We start from the raw sequence: 13,959 nt of genomic DNA on the forward strand, positions 1-13,959 counted from the left end.
GAGGAAAATTCATTGTGGATGGTTGATGCAGGGCTAATTTATATATTGCAGAAGAACATAGCTTGGTAGGTCTCTAATTATGGTTCTATTATTTCTCATGTTCAATTTATTAAGAAATAATTTAAAAGAATAAAGACCTGTAGATTGTTAGTTCATTCTCCCTATGATGCAGGAGCATCCTAGGCTTGCTTGCAATCCTGCATGTTTGGAAGGATTTTAGTTGAATGTTGAGGAGAATCAAACTTGGATTTTGGTAGAGTCATGTTTTCATAGTTATGGATGTGTTGGAGATACATTGGGGAACCTTTCCTCATGATTTCATAGAGATTGGATGGATTGAGTTGAAGTTTAAACTGTTTGAACCTTGCTGCTAGAACTGTGTTTTTTTGGTTTCTGGGTGCTTGTTGTAGAGAATATAACCAAATCTAATTAATGAATGAAAATATTTGAACTTCACAGTTTGAAGAGGGCCTAGATTACTTCCTTTTTTCAAGAGTGCAAGTCTTAATTTATTATAGGTTGGGAGATATGGCAATTCTCTCGAAGTATCAATTTTTGGTAATTTCACACGATAGTCTGTTGTGTATGAATTTCAGGATGGATGCACACTTTTTCTTAGGGAATCCACCTTTTTTCATTTAATGGGTTTAATAGGACCTATATTTCTACCTACATTTCAAAGCATAATTTCTAACTCAATTGGATCTAGGAGATATTGCAATTTTACTCAGATATCAATTTTTGGACACTTAATTGTTGTTGTAGGCCGACTTGTGGCATTTGATTTATGTATTTGTATTTAATTTGTGTTTTGGGCCAACTTGTGGCTTATATTGGTATATTTAGGGGTCTTGTGCAATCTTTTAGTCATTGAGTTGGGATAGAAGGATAGATGTGAATTTGCAGAGCTAGAGCTACGGCTTAGGAACTAGAGGATCTCTTGGTGGACATGCAGGTACAAGTGTGGATTCTTCTTGGTGTTCTTATCCAGTTATGCATTTGGACTAGCTAAGATTAATTGTAAGTTGGATCATGTTGGATCTTGTAGAACTGATTTTGTAATTTTATATTTGTATTTGGCCCTAACCCAGAAAGCCTTGCAGTCATGCATATTGCATGTAATCAATTATCTTTTATGAACAAATTATTGTAATTTGGTAATAGATCTTGCATTATTGCTCCTTGTTGTTGTGTTTTCATTGTGTGGTTTTATAGCTAGGGGCTAGGACATCTCCTTTGTGCATTCTTCTACCTTTTATTGTGTCAGATGGTATTAGAGAAAAGGTTGTTCCTGAGTGTGTAGACAAATCACCGAAGATGAGGCAATTTGCACCAAGACATGGGTTGAAAAAGGTTGGTCTTGCACGTGATTGATCTTCTAGATTGGTGGATTTATTTCTTAGGGTTTGCTAAAATTTTGAAAGATGCCTCCAAGAAGATTGGACCCTAGGGCAGTTGCTGATCTTAGTGATACTGTAGAAGAACGGATCTCAGAAAAGATGAGAGCAGAGTTGAGATTTGAGATTGCATTGATTAAGAGTGACATGATTGTTGAAATTGTAAGTGCTTTAGGTGGCGTACCTAGACATGTGGGTATTGAAGATGGTTATGAGGAAGCTAATGAAGACTTTGAATTTGTTGAATCAATTGGTGAGGCTAGAACTGATCATATGGGGAGACCTATGGGAAATAGGGCTAGTTAATTTGCTCGACCTAGATCCCAGTTGAAGCTGAAGCATAAGATGGAAGTTTCTAATTTTTCAAGTACTTTGAATCTTGAAGACCTGATTGATTGGATTGGTCAATTAGAAGACTACTTTGAGCTTGAGGATATTGAGGATCCACTCAAAGTAAGGTTGGCACAAACCAAGTTGAAGGGACATGCTACTCTTTGGTGGAAGGAACTTCAAAGAGACAGAGAAGAGGAAGGTGAAAGGAAGATCATTAGATGGAAATTGATGGTGACTAAATTGAAGGCTAAGTTCATTCCTACTGATTATGAACTTGAGTTTTTTAAAAGGTTGAGAATCTAAAGCAGAAGGATATGACTATGAAAAACTATACAGAGGAATTCTACAAGTTGACTATTCGGTCTGGGCTTAGAGAATTGTCAAAGGAGAAGGTAGAACGGTACATTAATGGTTTGAGATTCAATATTTAGGATGAGATTGGTATGCTAAATATTTCATCAATTGAGGATGCTTATCAGTATGCTTTGAGAGTAGAAGAGAAGCTAAAGAGGAAGAATCAAGGTAGTTCACAAGGGAAGGAGAAGCAGGCTATTTCAGCACAAGCCAAACCAAAAGAAGAAGGTGAACCAAAACTTGTTGATCAGAGAAAGAGGATAGGTGGAGGTAGGTTTAAAGGTAATTGTTTCAAGTGTGGTCAAGAAGGGCATAGATCTTTTGAATGTCCAATTGGTAGGACAGTTGTTGTTGTGAATGAGGTTGAAGTCTAAGGCAGTCAGCCAGAGCAAGGAGAGAGTTTGTTGGCTTGACAAGTACTGATTGGTGAGAAGACATTAGATTCTTGTCAGAGGACTAGTTTTTTCAAAACTTGTTGTAAGTCTGGTGGTAAAGTTTACAAAGTGATTGTGGATAGTGGTAGTATTGATAACCTTGTTGCTGAAGAGATGGTTCAAAAACTTGGTTTGAAGAGAATGAGACATCCTTATCCTTATAGGATTGGTTGGTTGCAAGGTGAGCATGCTTTGGATGTGAGGGAGAAATGCCTTGTTGATTTTTAGATTGGGCAGTATAAGGATCATGTGTTGTGTGATATTGTGGATATGAATAGTTGTCATGTGTTACTTGGCAGACCTTGGTAGTATGATTGCAGGGTTGTGTATGATTGTGTTAGGAATGTGTTTATTGTTGAGCAAGGTGGTAGGAAGTTTTCCCTAATTCCTTTGTAGAATGAAGAGCTCAGTAGGAGGAAGCTGAGTATTGGTAGTCGAGTTGAGTTGGCAGATTCTAAGAAGGTTGGAGATTAGCATGGAAAGCAGATCTATGGAACACCTATGGTGGATGTGAAGAAGAAGAAGAAAAACAAGGGAAAGAGTATGCAAGTTGAAAACTTGGAGGAAATGTATGTGAAGAACCAGTTTGGTATTTATGTGTTAAATCCCAAAAGATGTTCTTCCAATTACTAAAACATCTTTTTGAACCTAGGGTGTCTGATGCAAGAGCATCCTAGGCTTGCTTGCAATCTTGCATGTTTGGAAGGATTTTGGTTGAGTGTTGAGGAGCATCGAGCTTCAATTTTGGAAGAGTTATGTTTTCATGGTTCGAGATGTGTTGTAGATAAATTTGGGAACCTTTCCTCATGATTTCATAGAGATTAGATGGATTGAGTTAAAGTTTGAACTGTTTGAACCTTGCTGCTAGAACTGTGTTTTTCTGGTTTCTGGGTGCCTATTGCAGAGCATATAATTAATTATCCTTAATGAATGAAAATCTATGCAATTCAAGGTTTGAAGAGGGCCTAGATTAATTCCTTGTATCAATATTGCAAGTCCTAATTCATTATAGGTTGGTAGATATGGCAATTCTCCTGAAGTATCAATTTCTAGCAGTTTCGCGTGATAATCTATTATGTGTGACTTTCAAGATGTATTTTCCTTGGGGAATCATCCTTTGCACATTTAAGGGGTTGTAGAGGACCTAGATTTCTAACTATGAGTTTTAGCATGAGTTCTAATTCAATTAGAGCTAGGAGATATTGAAATTTTACTCGAGTATCAATTTCTAGACACTTAATTGTTGTTGCAAGTCGACTTGTGGCATTTAATTTATGTAATTGTATTTAAAATTTGTGTTCTAGGCCAACTTGTGGCTTAGATTAGTATAAGTAGGGATCTTGTGGAGTCTTTTAGTCATTGAGTTGGGATAAAAGGAAGGATAGATGCAAATTTGTAGAGCTAGAGTTGGGGCTTAGGAACTAGAGGATCTCTTGGTGGACTTTTAGGTACAAGTGTGGATTCTTCTTGGTGTTCTTATCCAATTGTGTATCTAGACTAGCTAAGATTGGTTTTAAGTTGGATCATGTTAGACCTTGTAGAACTAATTTTGTAATTTTATATTTGTATTTGGCCCTAAACCAGAAGGCCTCACAACCGGGCATATTGCATGTAATCAGTTATCTTTTGTGAATAAATTATTGTAATTTGGTATCAGATCTTGCATTATTGTTCCTTGTTGTTGTGTTTCCGTTGTGTGGTTTTATAGCTAGGGACTAGGACATCTCCTTTGGGGATTCTCCTACCTTGTACTACATCACCCTAGCACCTTTCAAAGAAGGAGGTTTAGATATAGAAACACTAGTTAAGCAATATGAAGAACTACTATATGTGATAAAAGTGGAGATGACTGGCTGTGGCAGATCTTACCAAGCTTGCTAAAGTTGAAACTATGGTTAGCATGTGTAGGAAACAATTTCTAGAATACCTAGATAGTATCACTAGAATGAAATAGGATAGGGATACATGGAAAAATTTCCTATAGAGCATAAAGAGCCCAAACAAGAATGTCATGTCAGAATTTATCAACGCATACAAAGTCTCAAAACTAGCGCAAGGACCTCCTGCTCAAGATGATGATGAGGAAGAAGAAAAGCTGCTAAAGAAACATCATGATGATTCTCTCTAGGGAATCTTTACTTTATGCTCATTTTATTTTTAAGTTTTAAATCAGTTACTTCAAGGGTTTGTGTACTCGTTAAAGACTTGGTTTTCTTAACTATTTTTAAACTATCTGAGAATCAAGTTTTGATGGAGATTCTTAGACATCTCATTATTTAAACTAGAAACTTAGTGGTGTTGAGGGTTGGCAGTTTTTGATAGATATCATACTATGAACTTTAATCTAGGTTTTAATAGCTATGCAAATGTTTTAAGTTTTCCAGCATTGTACTTGAACATGATTGTTCTTTTTGAAATAGGAAAGATTAGATTATTCAAAGATTATATGCTTTGGATTGTTTGCTATTGATTTAGTATTGAATCAATACCAAACTATTGAAATCTATTTCTAATGTTGGATGATATATGGTGTATATGTTAAATAAGTTTTCTATTTTTTATTCCTTTTTGAGAAATGATTGGTAGAGAAACTATGTATTCTCTCTATTTTATTCTTTCTTATTTATTTAATTATTGTTTATTTGTTTATCCCTCTATCTGAGAATATATGGGAAGCCTTACTACTTTCTAGTTAAAAGTAATTCTCATTTAGAAGGAATTTTTGATTGAATATCTAATAAGGGAATTGAACCTTACAAATTTTCAGAGAGGAATTAAAGAAGTTAAGATTCTTCAACTGTTGGAAAATTGTATTTGTCTTGCAAATTTGGGCATAGAAGTTTTTAATTATTTCTTTTTATTAAGAGAAAAACTTGTATACCAATAGATGGCTAGATGAATTTTTTCATATTATATTTGACTCCTTATGACAAGATTGATTGGTGGTGAAATTGAACTCTATCTTTCCCTCATCATTGAGGATTGGATTGGAGTACCCTGATTTGCAATGATGGTGAATGCTATAATGCAATGTTAACATGGTGTTTTTCTCCATCTTCATCATTGGAAGTTGGATTACCACCTTGTTTGAATTTCAATGATGGGGATGGTTAAAGGTATACAATAATGTATTTCAACCCCTCAACATGCATCACCATTTGTGTTTTGTTCTATATACATTTGGATCACTACTTTGTGCATGGGATTGTTAGATGAAGTTATGTATCCAATTTTTGACTCCTGATGAGGTTGATTGATGGTGATATTGAGCTATATCTTACCCTTTCCATTGAGTGTTGGATTGGAGTTCCTTGATTTACAATGATAAGTGAATGTTCTGATTAGATAAAGTAGGGTAGGGCTCCAACCCTTACAAGCAAGAACCAACAAGAGCATAAAAGTAACATCAAGTTAAAATGATAGGCATGAAGGAATTGACAATCTGAGGTGAATTCAAAAGGCTTTTGATTGGAGCCATAACCAAAGTGACCCAAAAACAAAGGAGCAAAGAAACCAAAAACCATCAAACAACAAGATGCAAGTGCATCAAAAGAAGAAAGAACCAATGAAGACCACAAAACAAATTATTGGGGTGAGAAGGCATCAAGAAACCATAAAAAAGAACATGGATAACACAAGAACCTAACACCATAAAACAAGAGAGTGTAGAAGTACTTGAAAAGACAAATAAACAGTACTAGCAACTCCCTCTCACCAAGCAGGGGAAGGAACCAAAGTGTCAAGATGACTAGAAAGCAACCACCAAAAAGAACTATCGTAATCTCCCTTAAACCCCATGCACAGAAAAGCATAGCATAGAAGAATAAGGACTTTGAATACCTCACATAAAGCCAAGGACGAGAAGGAACAAAAAGACCAAAAACTAGCTAGCTAAGAAGACCCAAATCCATCAGACATGAAAGATAAAAGTATTGGGGAGAAGATGGAGAAGCCAATATGAAAGCGACACCATAGCTAAGAATAATGAGAACCAAAACTACCAACAACAAGAAAGCTAGAGCTTGTCACACCAAAACCCACACAACTGGAGTGAGCCTACAAATAGAGCAAAACTAGATCTGTCGAGGAGAAGAGAAACCTAGTCTAACCTCCCAACACACCACCAGAGGAAGAAGAGGACTCCCTACAACAGACAAAACTTCCCACTAGTATTAAACCACCTCAAAAAGATTCAAGCCTCCACCACAAAAGGGATTCTACCTCAACAAGAATCAAGGAAGATGAAAACAAAGAAAGAAGGACCTTAGACCCCATTGAGGCAAGAAGAAAAAACCCCACCTCAAAAGGGGTAGAAAGACCAAAGAAAACCCCACACACCACTGCTAGAATTAGAAGAAAAGATAGAAAGAAAAAGAAGAGACACCCACCACAACGAAACAGAAGAAAAACTCCAAAAAATGGTTGAGGAATGGAGAGGAGAAGAGCCACTCATCACACACATGTGAACAATTGCACTAGGCCAAGAGAGAAAGCCTATAAACCACAAACCACAAATTGGAGAAAAGGCCACAAAACTCAAAAGAGAATAGAGTACAACTCTCACAACACAAAAGAAAAGAACACCCAAAAAAACCCTCAACCTCAACAAAGAAAACCATTACTATGCTAAAAACCAGTGGAAGCTACCCATCAGTAACCTTTCTCTACTAGACACCCCATCTACATCATCTTCTTCATCTTTGTCCTCATTATCTCCCTCACTAACAATACTTGGAACCCTACCCCTGTTGTTGTCTCTGCTCTCGTCATTCATCATTTCAAGATTCTTTCAAACTTTTTATAAGTGGATGTTGTGATGCAATGTTTATAGACCATTTTTTTCATCTTCACAATTGGAAATTGGATACCACCTTGTCTAAATTTTAATGATGAGGATGGTTGAAGGTGGGAAATGTATTTCAATCCCTCAACATGCATCACCATTTGTGTGTTGCTCTATATACATTTTGATCACCACTTGCTAAAGCCATATGAATTCAAAATGTAGCCAATATTTTTTATTGTTGTTATTTTGGACAGTATATTTTATGATATCTTGTGGTTGGTTGATCATGAGGTTGTGTTATTAGAGTTAATGTACCAATCATTTGTTTTGATTTTGCACATCTGAGTAGTACTATGATGGGAGTTTGGGAACAATTATGCTCAAACATACACCCACTTGGAGATGTGTGTATTGGGTGTAGGCCAATATTCTTGTTTGGTTGATTGTTTTCTTCTAATCTAGACTACCTTTTTGAGTTGTGTTCAATGTGCAAGTGATACTATCTTGGCTATCATATCGTTAAGAGTTGTAGTTTCTGATAAGATTCTACTAATGAATAGTAAATCAATCTACTTTTTGCTACTTGGGGTGTTAGTTTCTTCTTCTTTTGATTAGAATAAATGTCTAAGATGTAACCTTAGGTTGACTTCTAGAGTGCCTTTCTAGGTATATGGGTGAGGTATCATACATGTTTCTATTTTAGGGCATCTAGGGATTATTAAATTTAACATGAGGATGCAATTTTAGTCTTTGACTTGGGTTATATATTTGTATTTATTCTGGATTATAATTGTTAACTACTATTGTAATAGTGTCTCGAGTCTTAGGCTTAATTCTTGAGCTACAACCAAAGGTTTTGGTTCTTTCTTTCTTGTTGGTATGCCCCTAGAATTGAGTTCAATGCATACTTTTTTTAAAAAAAAATTAAAAAATGAACTCATTTTTATCAAAATAAAATGTGTATGTATATTTGATCAATCTATTAGATTTGAAATAAATTTGATAAAATTAAAATTATTAAAAATAATTACAAATATGGTTTTCAATTGAATTACATTTTGCAAATTTATTTTTGTAAAGATTTTTTTTTTTTTTTTAAAGTTAATTTGGATAAGTTTTTACCACCTTACTTGTTTGCTTTGATCAAGAAACCTTTCCTCAAAACTATTTCAAATTGTATAGAGTAAACTTGAAATTTCAAATTTAGAAAACACATGTCATTATGGTCTAATAGTGAAATTATTTTGTCATGAGAAATTTTTATGATAGTTTAACAATTATAAATATATATTTAACATATAATATTAACTCTAGTCTTCCAAAATCTTAATTCTAGATACATATTTAAATATTTTTATTAAAATATTTTTAATATTAAATTAAGTTTTTTTAATATTATTAAACAATAGCCTCCAACACAATTCTAAGTTGTGAGCCTTCCATTCTAAAGAACTTAAATTTGAAGATGATATGATTTTTATCTATAATAAATTAAAGCATGATCATATATGTATGTAAATAGAATAACATGTCTATTTAAAATAATATATATTAATATTATAATTTTTTATTATATTATATTTATTCATAATAAATTAAATTGTCACTCTTATGATAAAATAGTATTTCAATTCAAACAGTCCACTAAATTTTTCCGTTGCCACATACGATCCCAAAGTGAAAAAAGGTTCCTATACACCATCAAATACGTGCTTGACCGACCGTCTTTTTACCACGATAAAATAGAATAAGAACAAATCTAGCTCAATTTGTATAAGCTTTTGCTTTGTTCAAATCTTTGCTGAAAACAATTCAAATTTTAATGAATAAACTAACAATTTTAGGTTAAGCCCAATGGTGAAAGATCGAGAGTTCATGAAAAGAAAAGAGCTGGCCTCAAATCCATAACAGTTGGATTTGGCCCACCTAAAATGGAATTATCTTACCATACCATTTAAAAAGCTTTTTAGATTGGTCAGTTTGTCTTCAGCTCCCTTTTAGATAATGCCTATTATTATTATTATTATTATGATTGGCATTTCCTTAGTTGTTTTCTTTACTGGTTCTTACCTTCAGGATTGTATATATTGCTACCTTCCTTTGGCTTCCTGTGATATGATCATAATGTTTATATTATATAATTTTTTTGAATGTTTAGTCCACCCAATATGCTGAAAGGACTGGTAGGATGATAGTTCATATTGTTCTTTTAGCTTAGTTCACTCATCTCACTCTCAGAGAAAGAAAGACCTTGTTTTTAAATTGTTTGATAGTTCTGCTCCAACATGTGAGCAGGAGCAAGAAGAAAACGTATCATCTCTAGTGCTTGTTGGCAAAATGTTCAGTGCTTTTGGTTCGAGATTCATGACAAGGGCTTAAACGCCTCAGGTGTATTATAAGTTCAGTGGTTGTATCGGGCATTGACAGATCAGTCTTTTAATGCAACAGCAACCCCACTCTATCATGGCATTTTCATGTTTTCTGCTCTCCAGAGTACTGTTTACAGTCGTCATTTTTATTCATGGTTTGATCAGTGGTAGTAGCCTTGTGCTGAATGACGATGTGTTAGGGCTGATAGTATTCAAGGCTGGATTGCAGGACCCCAACAAGACATTGGATTCATGGAATGAAGATGATGACAGTCCATGCAGCTGGAAGTATGTGAAATGTGATCATAGGACTGGCAGAGTCACACAAGTTGTCCTTGAAGGCTTGGGCTTATCAGGAAGGATTGGGAGAGGCCTAGAAAGGGTGGAGAATTTGCATACACTCTCAGTTGCCCATAACAACTTCTCAGGATCCATAAGCCCTGACATTGCGCAAATTGGAGGTCTGAAGAACTTGAATTTGAGCCACAACAAGTTGATAGGTATGATTCCTGATGGGTTTGGCAACAATATGGGGTTTTTTAGGTCTCTGGATTTGTCAAACAATGCATTGTCTGGACCAATCCCTGACCAGCTCTTTGGTGGCTCTCTCAGAACTCTATTCCTCTCAGGTAATATGCTGTCTGGTCCTATTCCTCAAAGATTGCTTGAATGCTTTTACTTGAGAAACTTGAATCTTTCAGCAAATGGTCTTTCTGGTTCTTTACCAGAATCCTTTTGGGCATTGAGGAATCTGAGGGTATTGGATTTGTCAAACAACAATTTTATTGGTAATGTCCCTTTGGGTATTAAGGGATTGTATAATATGAGAGAACTCTACTTGCAAAACAATGAGTTTTCAGGGCCTTTGCCCTATGACATTGGTTGGTGTTCTCAGCTGATAGCCTTGGACTCAAGCCACAATTTGTTTTCAGGCACATTACCTGAATCCATGCAAGCTTTGAAATCACTGGTACATCTGAAACTACAAAAGAATAATTTGGAAGGAAGTGTTCCTTCTTGGATTGGGAATCTGACTAGTATTCAGCATATAGATTTGTCCCATAACAAATTCAATGGCCAACTTTCAACTTCTCTTGGTAGCTTGACATCGCTATTATTTCTCAATATGTCCAACAATGCACTTTCAGGAGCCATTCCTGAGGACCTGTTTCATTTGGGCTTGAAGCATGTAGATTTGTCTTGGAACAATCTCAGCGGAACTATACCTCCCGGTTCAACCAATTTGTATGATTCTCTGGAGGAATTAGATTTGTCAAACAACAATTTGAGAGGAGAGATCCCAATTCAGATCGGTCTATGCTTCAATTTGAGGTACTTGAAGTTATCAGCAAATTTTCTGGAGGCGAGGATTCCTCCGGAGTTTGGGGATTTCAGGTTTATGAAACTATTGGATTTGAGCTACAATGGGCTATACGGAACCATTCCAGGGAATCTATTTGATTCGGGCAGCCTTTCCATCGTGCAATTAGATAACAATATGCTTAGCGGGCAAATTCCTACAGGAATTGGAAACTGTGCTTCTTTGCATTTCCTGTAAGTTGTACATCTCCTTTTTATCAAGCACATTTTCTATTAAAAAATCCAAACATTTCTTTATGGACTGGATTTCTTAGTTAAAGAATGTCGACTGACTAGGTATGTTTATATGATGTCATGAGCATATTGGAATAATTTAGCTGTTTTATTGATAAGTAGAAGATATTTTACATTTGTGAGCACGGCTTAGATTCAATAAGTGCTAAATGTGTCATTTATTTTCATAAGAAACGGATTCATCTGAATCATTATTCATGAAATATAGTTCAATAAGTTTTACTCAAAAACTACACAGTTAAATCCTTAGTTAAATGTTTTGTGTACCTATAATAGAATATGATGCATCCAAGCAATGTTTGTCATTAATTATGAACTCACTGAAATGTGAAAATGGCTATCTAGCTCCTATCAAACCCTAATACATAAATTATCCTTATACATCATAATACCTAGGAGCTGAATAGCCATAAATGTTTGTTTTAGCTTGTAAAATGTTGGGCATAGGTTTTCATTGTTAACACTTCTACTACACACTGCAGGAGCCTGTCACGCAATCATCTGGATGGACATATACCAGTCGAAGTAACCAAACTACAGAACCTTGCAATCTTGAACTTATCTAACAACAATCTGACGGGGATGTTACCTACAGCACTAGAGAACCTTCCAAATCTACTTGCAGTTAATGTATCTTACAACAGACTGGAAGGCAAAATCCCAATGAAAGGTGTGTTTCAAAGCTTGGATAAGACATCCTTTGAGGGCAACGCAGACTTATGTGGAGTCAACTTGAATAAAGCCTGCCAAATGGCTGTAGATAAGCCACTAGCTCTTGATCCAAATGCAAGAGGTAGGACCGTTGGGGGCTTTCCTGCAGTAGTGGAGAGAAAACACGGCAAACTTGTGCTGAGTGTTTCATCAATCATTGCCATATCAGCAGCTGCAGTCATTGCATGTGGAGTTATAGCGGTGACAGTTTTGAATCTCAGGTCTAGAAATCAGCTCGATTCAACGTATATCGATGATCCCCCCATAGAAGCCTTTTCGAGATCTTCAAGCAGTGAAATACCTTCAGGGAAGCTAGTGATGTTTTCTCCAAGCTCAGATCTATGGACGGAGGATTGGATAAACAATGCTCATTGTTTACTGAACAAAGATTGTGAAATTGGAAAAGGAGGGTTTGGAACCGTATACAAGGCAGTACTAGGGGATGGAAGGGTAGTTGCTCTTAAGAAGCTGACGATCTCAAACATGGGGAAATCCCAAGATGATTTTGAAAAGGAGGTCCATCTGCTAGGGAAGATGAAACATCCAAATCTAGTTGGTCTCAAAGGTTACTATTGGACACCACAGCTGCAACTCCTCTTCTATGATTATGTTCCAAATGGAAGCCTCTATAGTAAATTGCATGAGAAATCACATCCAAGTGTCTCTCTGAATTGGCAAACTCGTTTCAAAATAGCATTGGGTGTTGCTAGAGGACTTTCCCACCTTCATCAAGCTTGCAGACCCCCACTCATACATTACAATATAAAGTCTAGCAATGTACTATTGGATGGGGATTACAACCCTAGAATTTCAGATTATGGTCTTGCCAAGCTCCTACCAGTGCTTGACAAGCACATCCTCAGCAGCCAATTTCAGAAAGCCCTGGGATATGTTGCCCCTGAATTTGCTTGTCAAAGCATAAGGATAAATGAAAAATGTGATGTTTATGGGTTTGGCGTGCTGATTTTGGAACTGGTTACTGGTAGGAGGCCAGTGGAGTTTATGGAAGATGATGTTTTGATCTTGTGTGACCATATGAGGACTTTACTTGAAGAAGGGAATCCCTTGAGTTGTATTGATCCAACCTTGGATGAATTTCCTGAGGAAGAAGTGATTCCATTGATCAAGCTGGGATTGATTTGTACATCTCAGGTACCTTCAAGCAGACCATCCATGGCAGAGGTCGTACAAATCCTCGATGTTATAAAGGCGCCATTAGAAAGCAGAGAAAGGCTTTAGATGCTGAATCCGTTTTTGATAAATTTTCTTCTCATATTTGGCTCAAGCATTGGCCCAAATGCAAAAATAATGCCCGCGTTTCACCAATAACTACCATTGTTGGCTGTCAAACCTGTTATGGAACTTCCAATCCTGAAGCAATGAAGCTTCCAGTCCTGCCAAGACACCATTGTCGAATTCTTTGGTGACCAGCATCAGATTCATAGGGTGATACTCTCAGTACTATGGAAGTGCATTTCATAGTACTTTTTCTGCATTTGTTCAATTCTTGACAATGCTTGAAAGGTTTTGAATTTGGTCTTCTATTGTAAATTCTTTGTACAAGACTCACACTGTGTTGTGGGACGATGCTGTTTGTAAGAATTGTACTCATTTGATTTTGCATTTTCAATTCATATTTCCAGCTCTTCTGTGTGTTAAATGCTTTCATATTCTAAAAATTAAGATTGTTAACAGCAATTTAAAATAGTAGACATGCAATATTTCCTCTCCAACTTTTGGTGAAGGGTAATACAGCAGTACTCACCTTTGCATGTTCTGAATTACTTAATTGTTTTTACAACTATAATTATTTTTGAAATAAGTAGCAGTAAGAGGGTTTTGATTCATAGTACAAAAGCAGCACACTTAGAAGTACATTAGCGGTAACAAGAATGTAAAGAATGTTAAGATGCATGGTCATAGACCTTCATCTATCAAAATCTAGCTTCTGAAAAGTAGTA

At 35.9% G+C, this 13,959-nt stretch overlaps 1 protein-coding gene across 1 annotated transcript; it reads left to right on the forward strand.

The window, feature by feature from the left end:
• Positions 1-9,290: 9,290 nt before the first annotated feature.
• On the forward strand, positions 9,291-13,658 carry LOC149580341 (probably inactive leucine-rich repeat receptor-like protein kinase At3g28040). Its single transcript, XM_089790349.1, has 2 exons — positions 9,291-11,227; positions 11,770-13,658. Exons 1-2 carry the CDS (start codon positions 9,744-9,746, stop codon positions 13,235-13,237), a joined length of 2,952 nt encoding a protein of 983 aa, XP_089646475.1. The 5' UTR covers positions 9,291-9,743; the 3' UTR covers positions 13,238-13,658.
• Positions 13,659-13,959: the final 301 nt, after the last annotated feature.

This window comes from Cupressus sempervirens, chromosome 1, assembly GCF_028749045.1.
Source record: "Cupressus sempervirens isolate cs-2001-9-10 chromosome 1, ASM2874904v1, whole genome shotgun sequence".
NCBI lineage: Eukaryota > Viridiplantae > Streptophyta > Pinopsida > Cupressales > Cupressaceae > Cupressus > Cupressus sempervirens.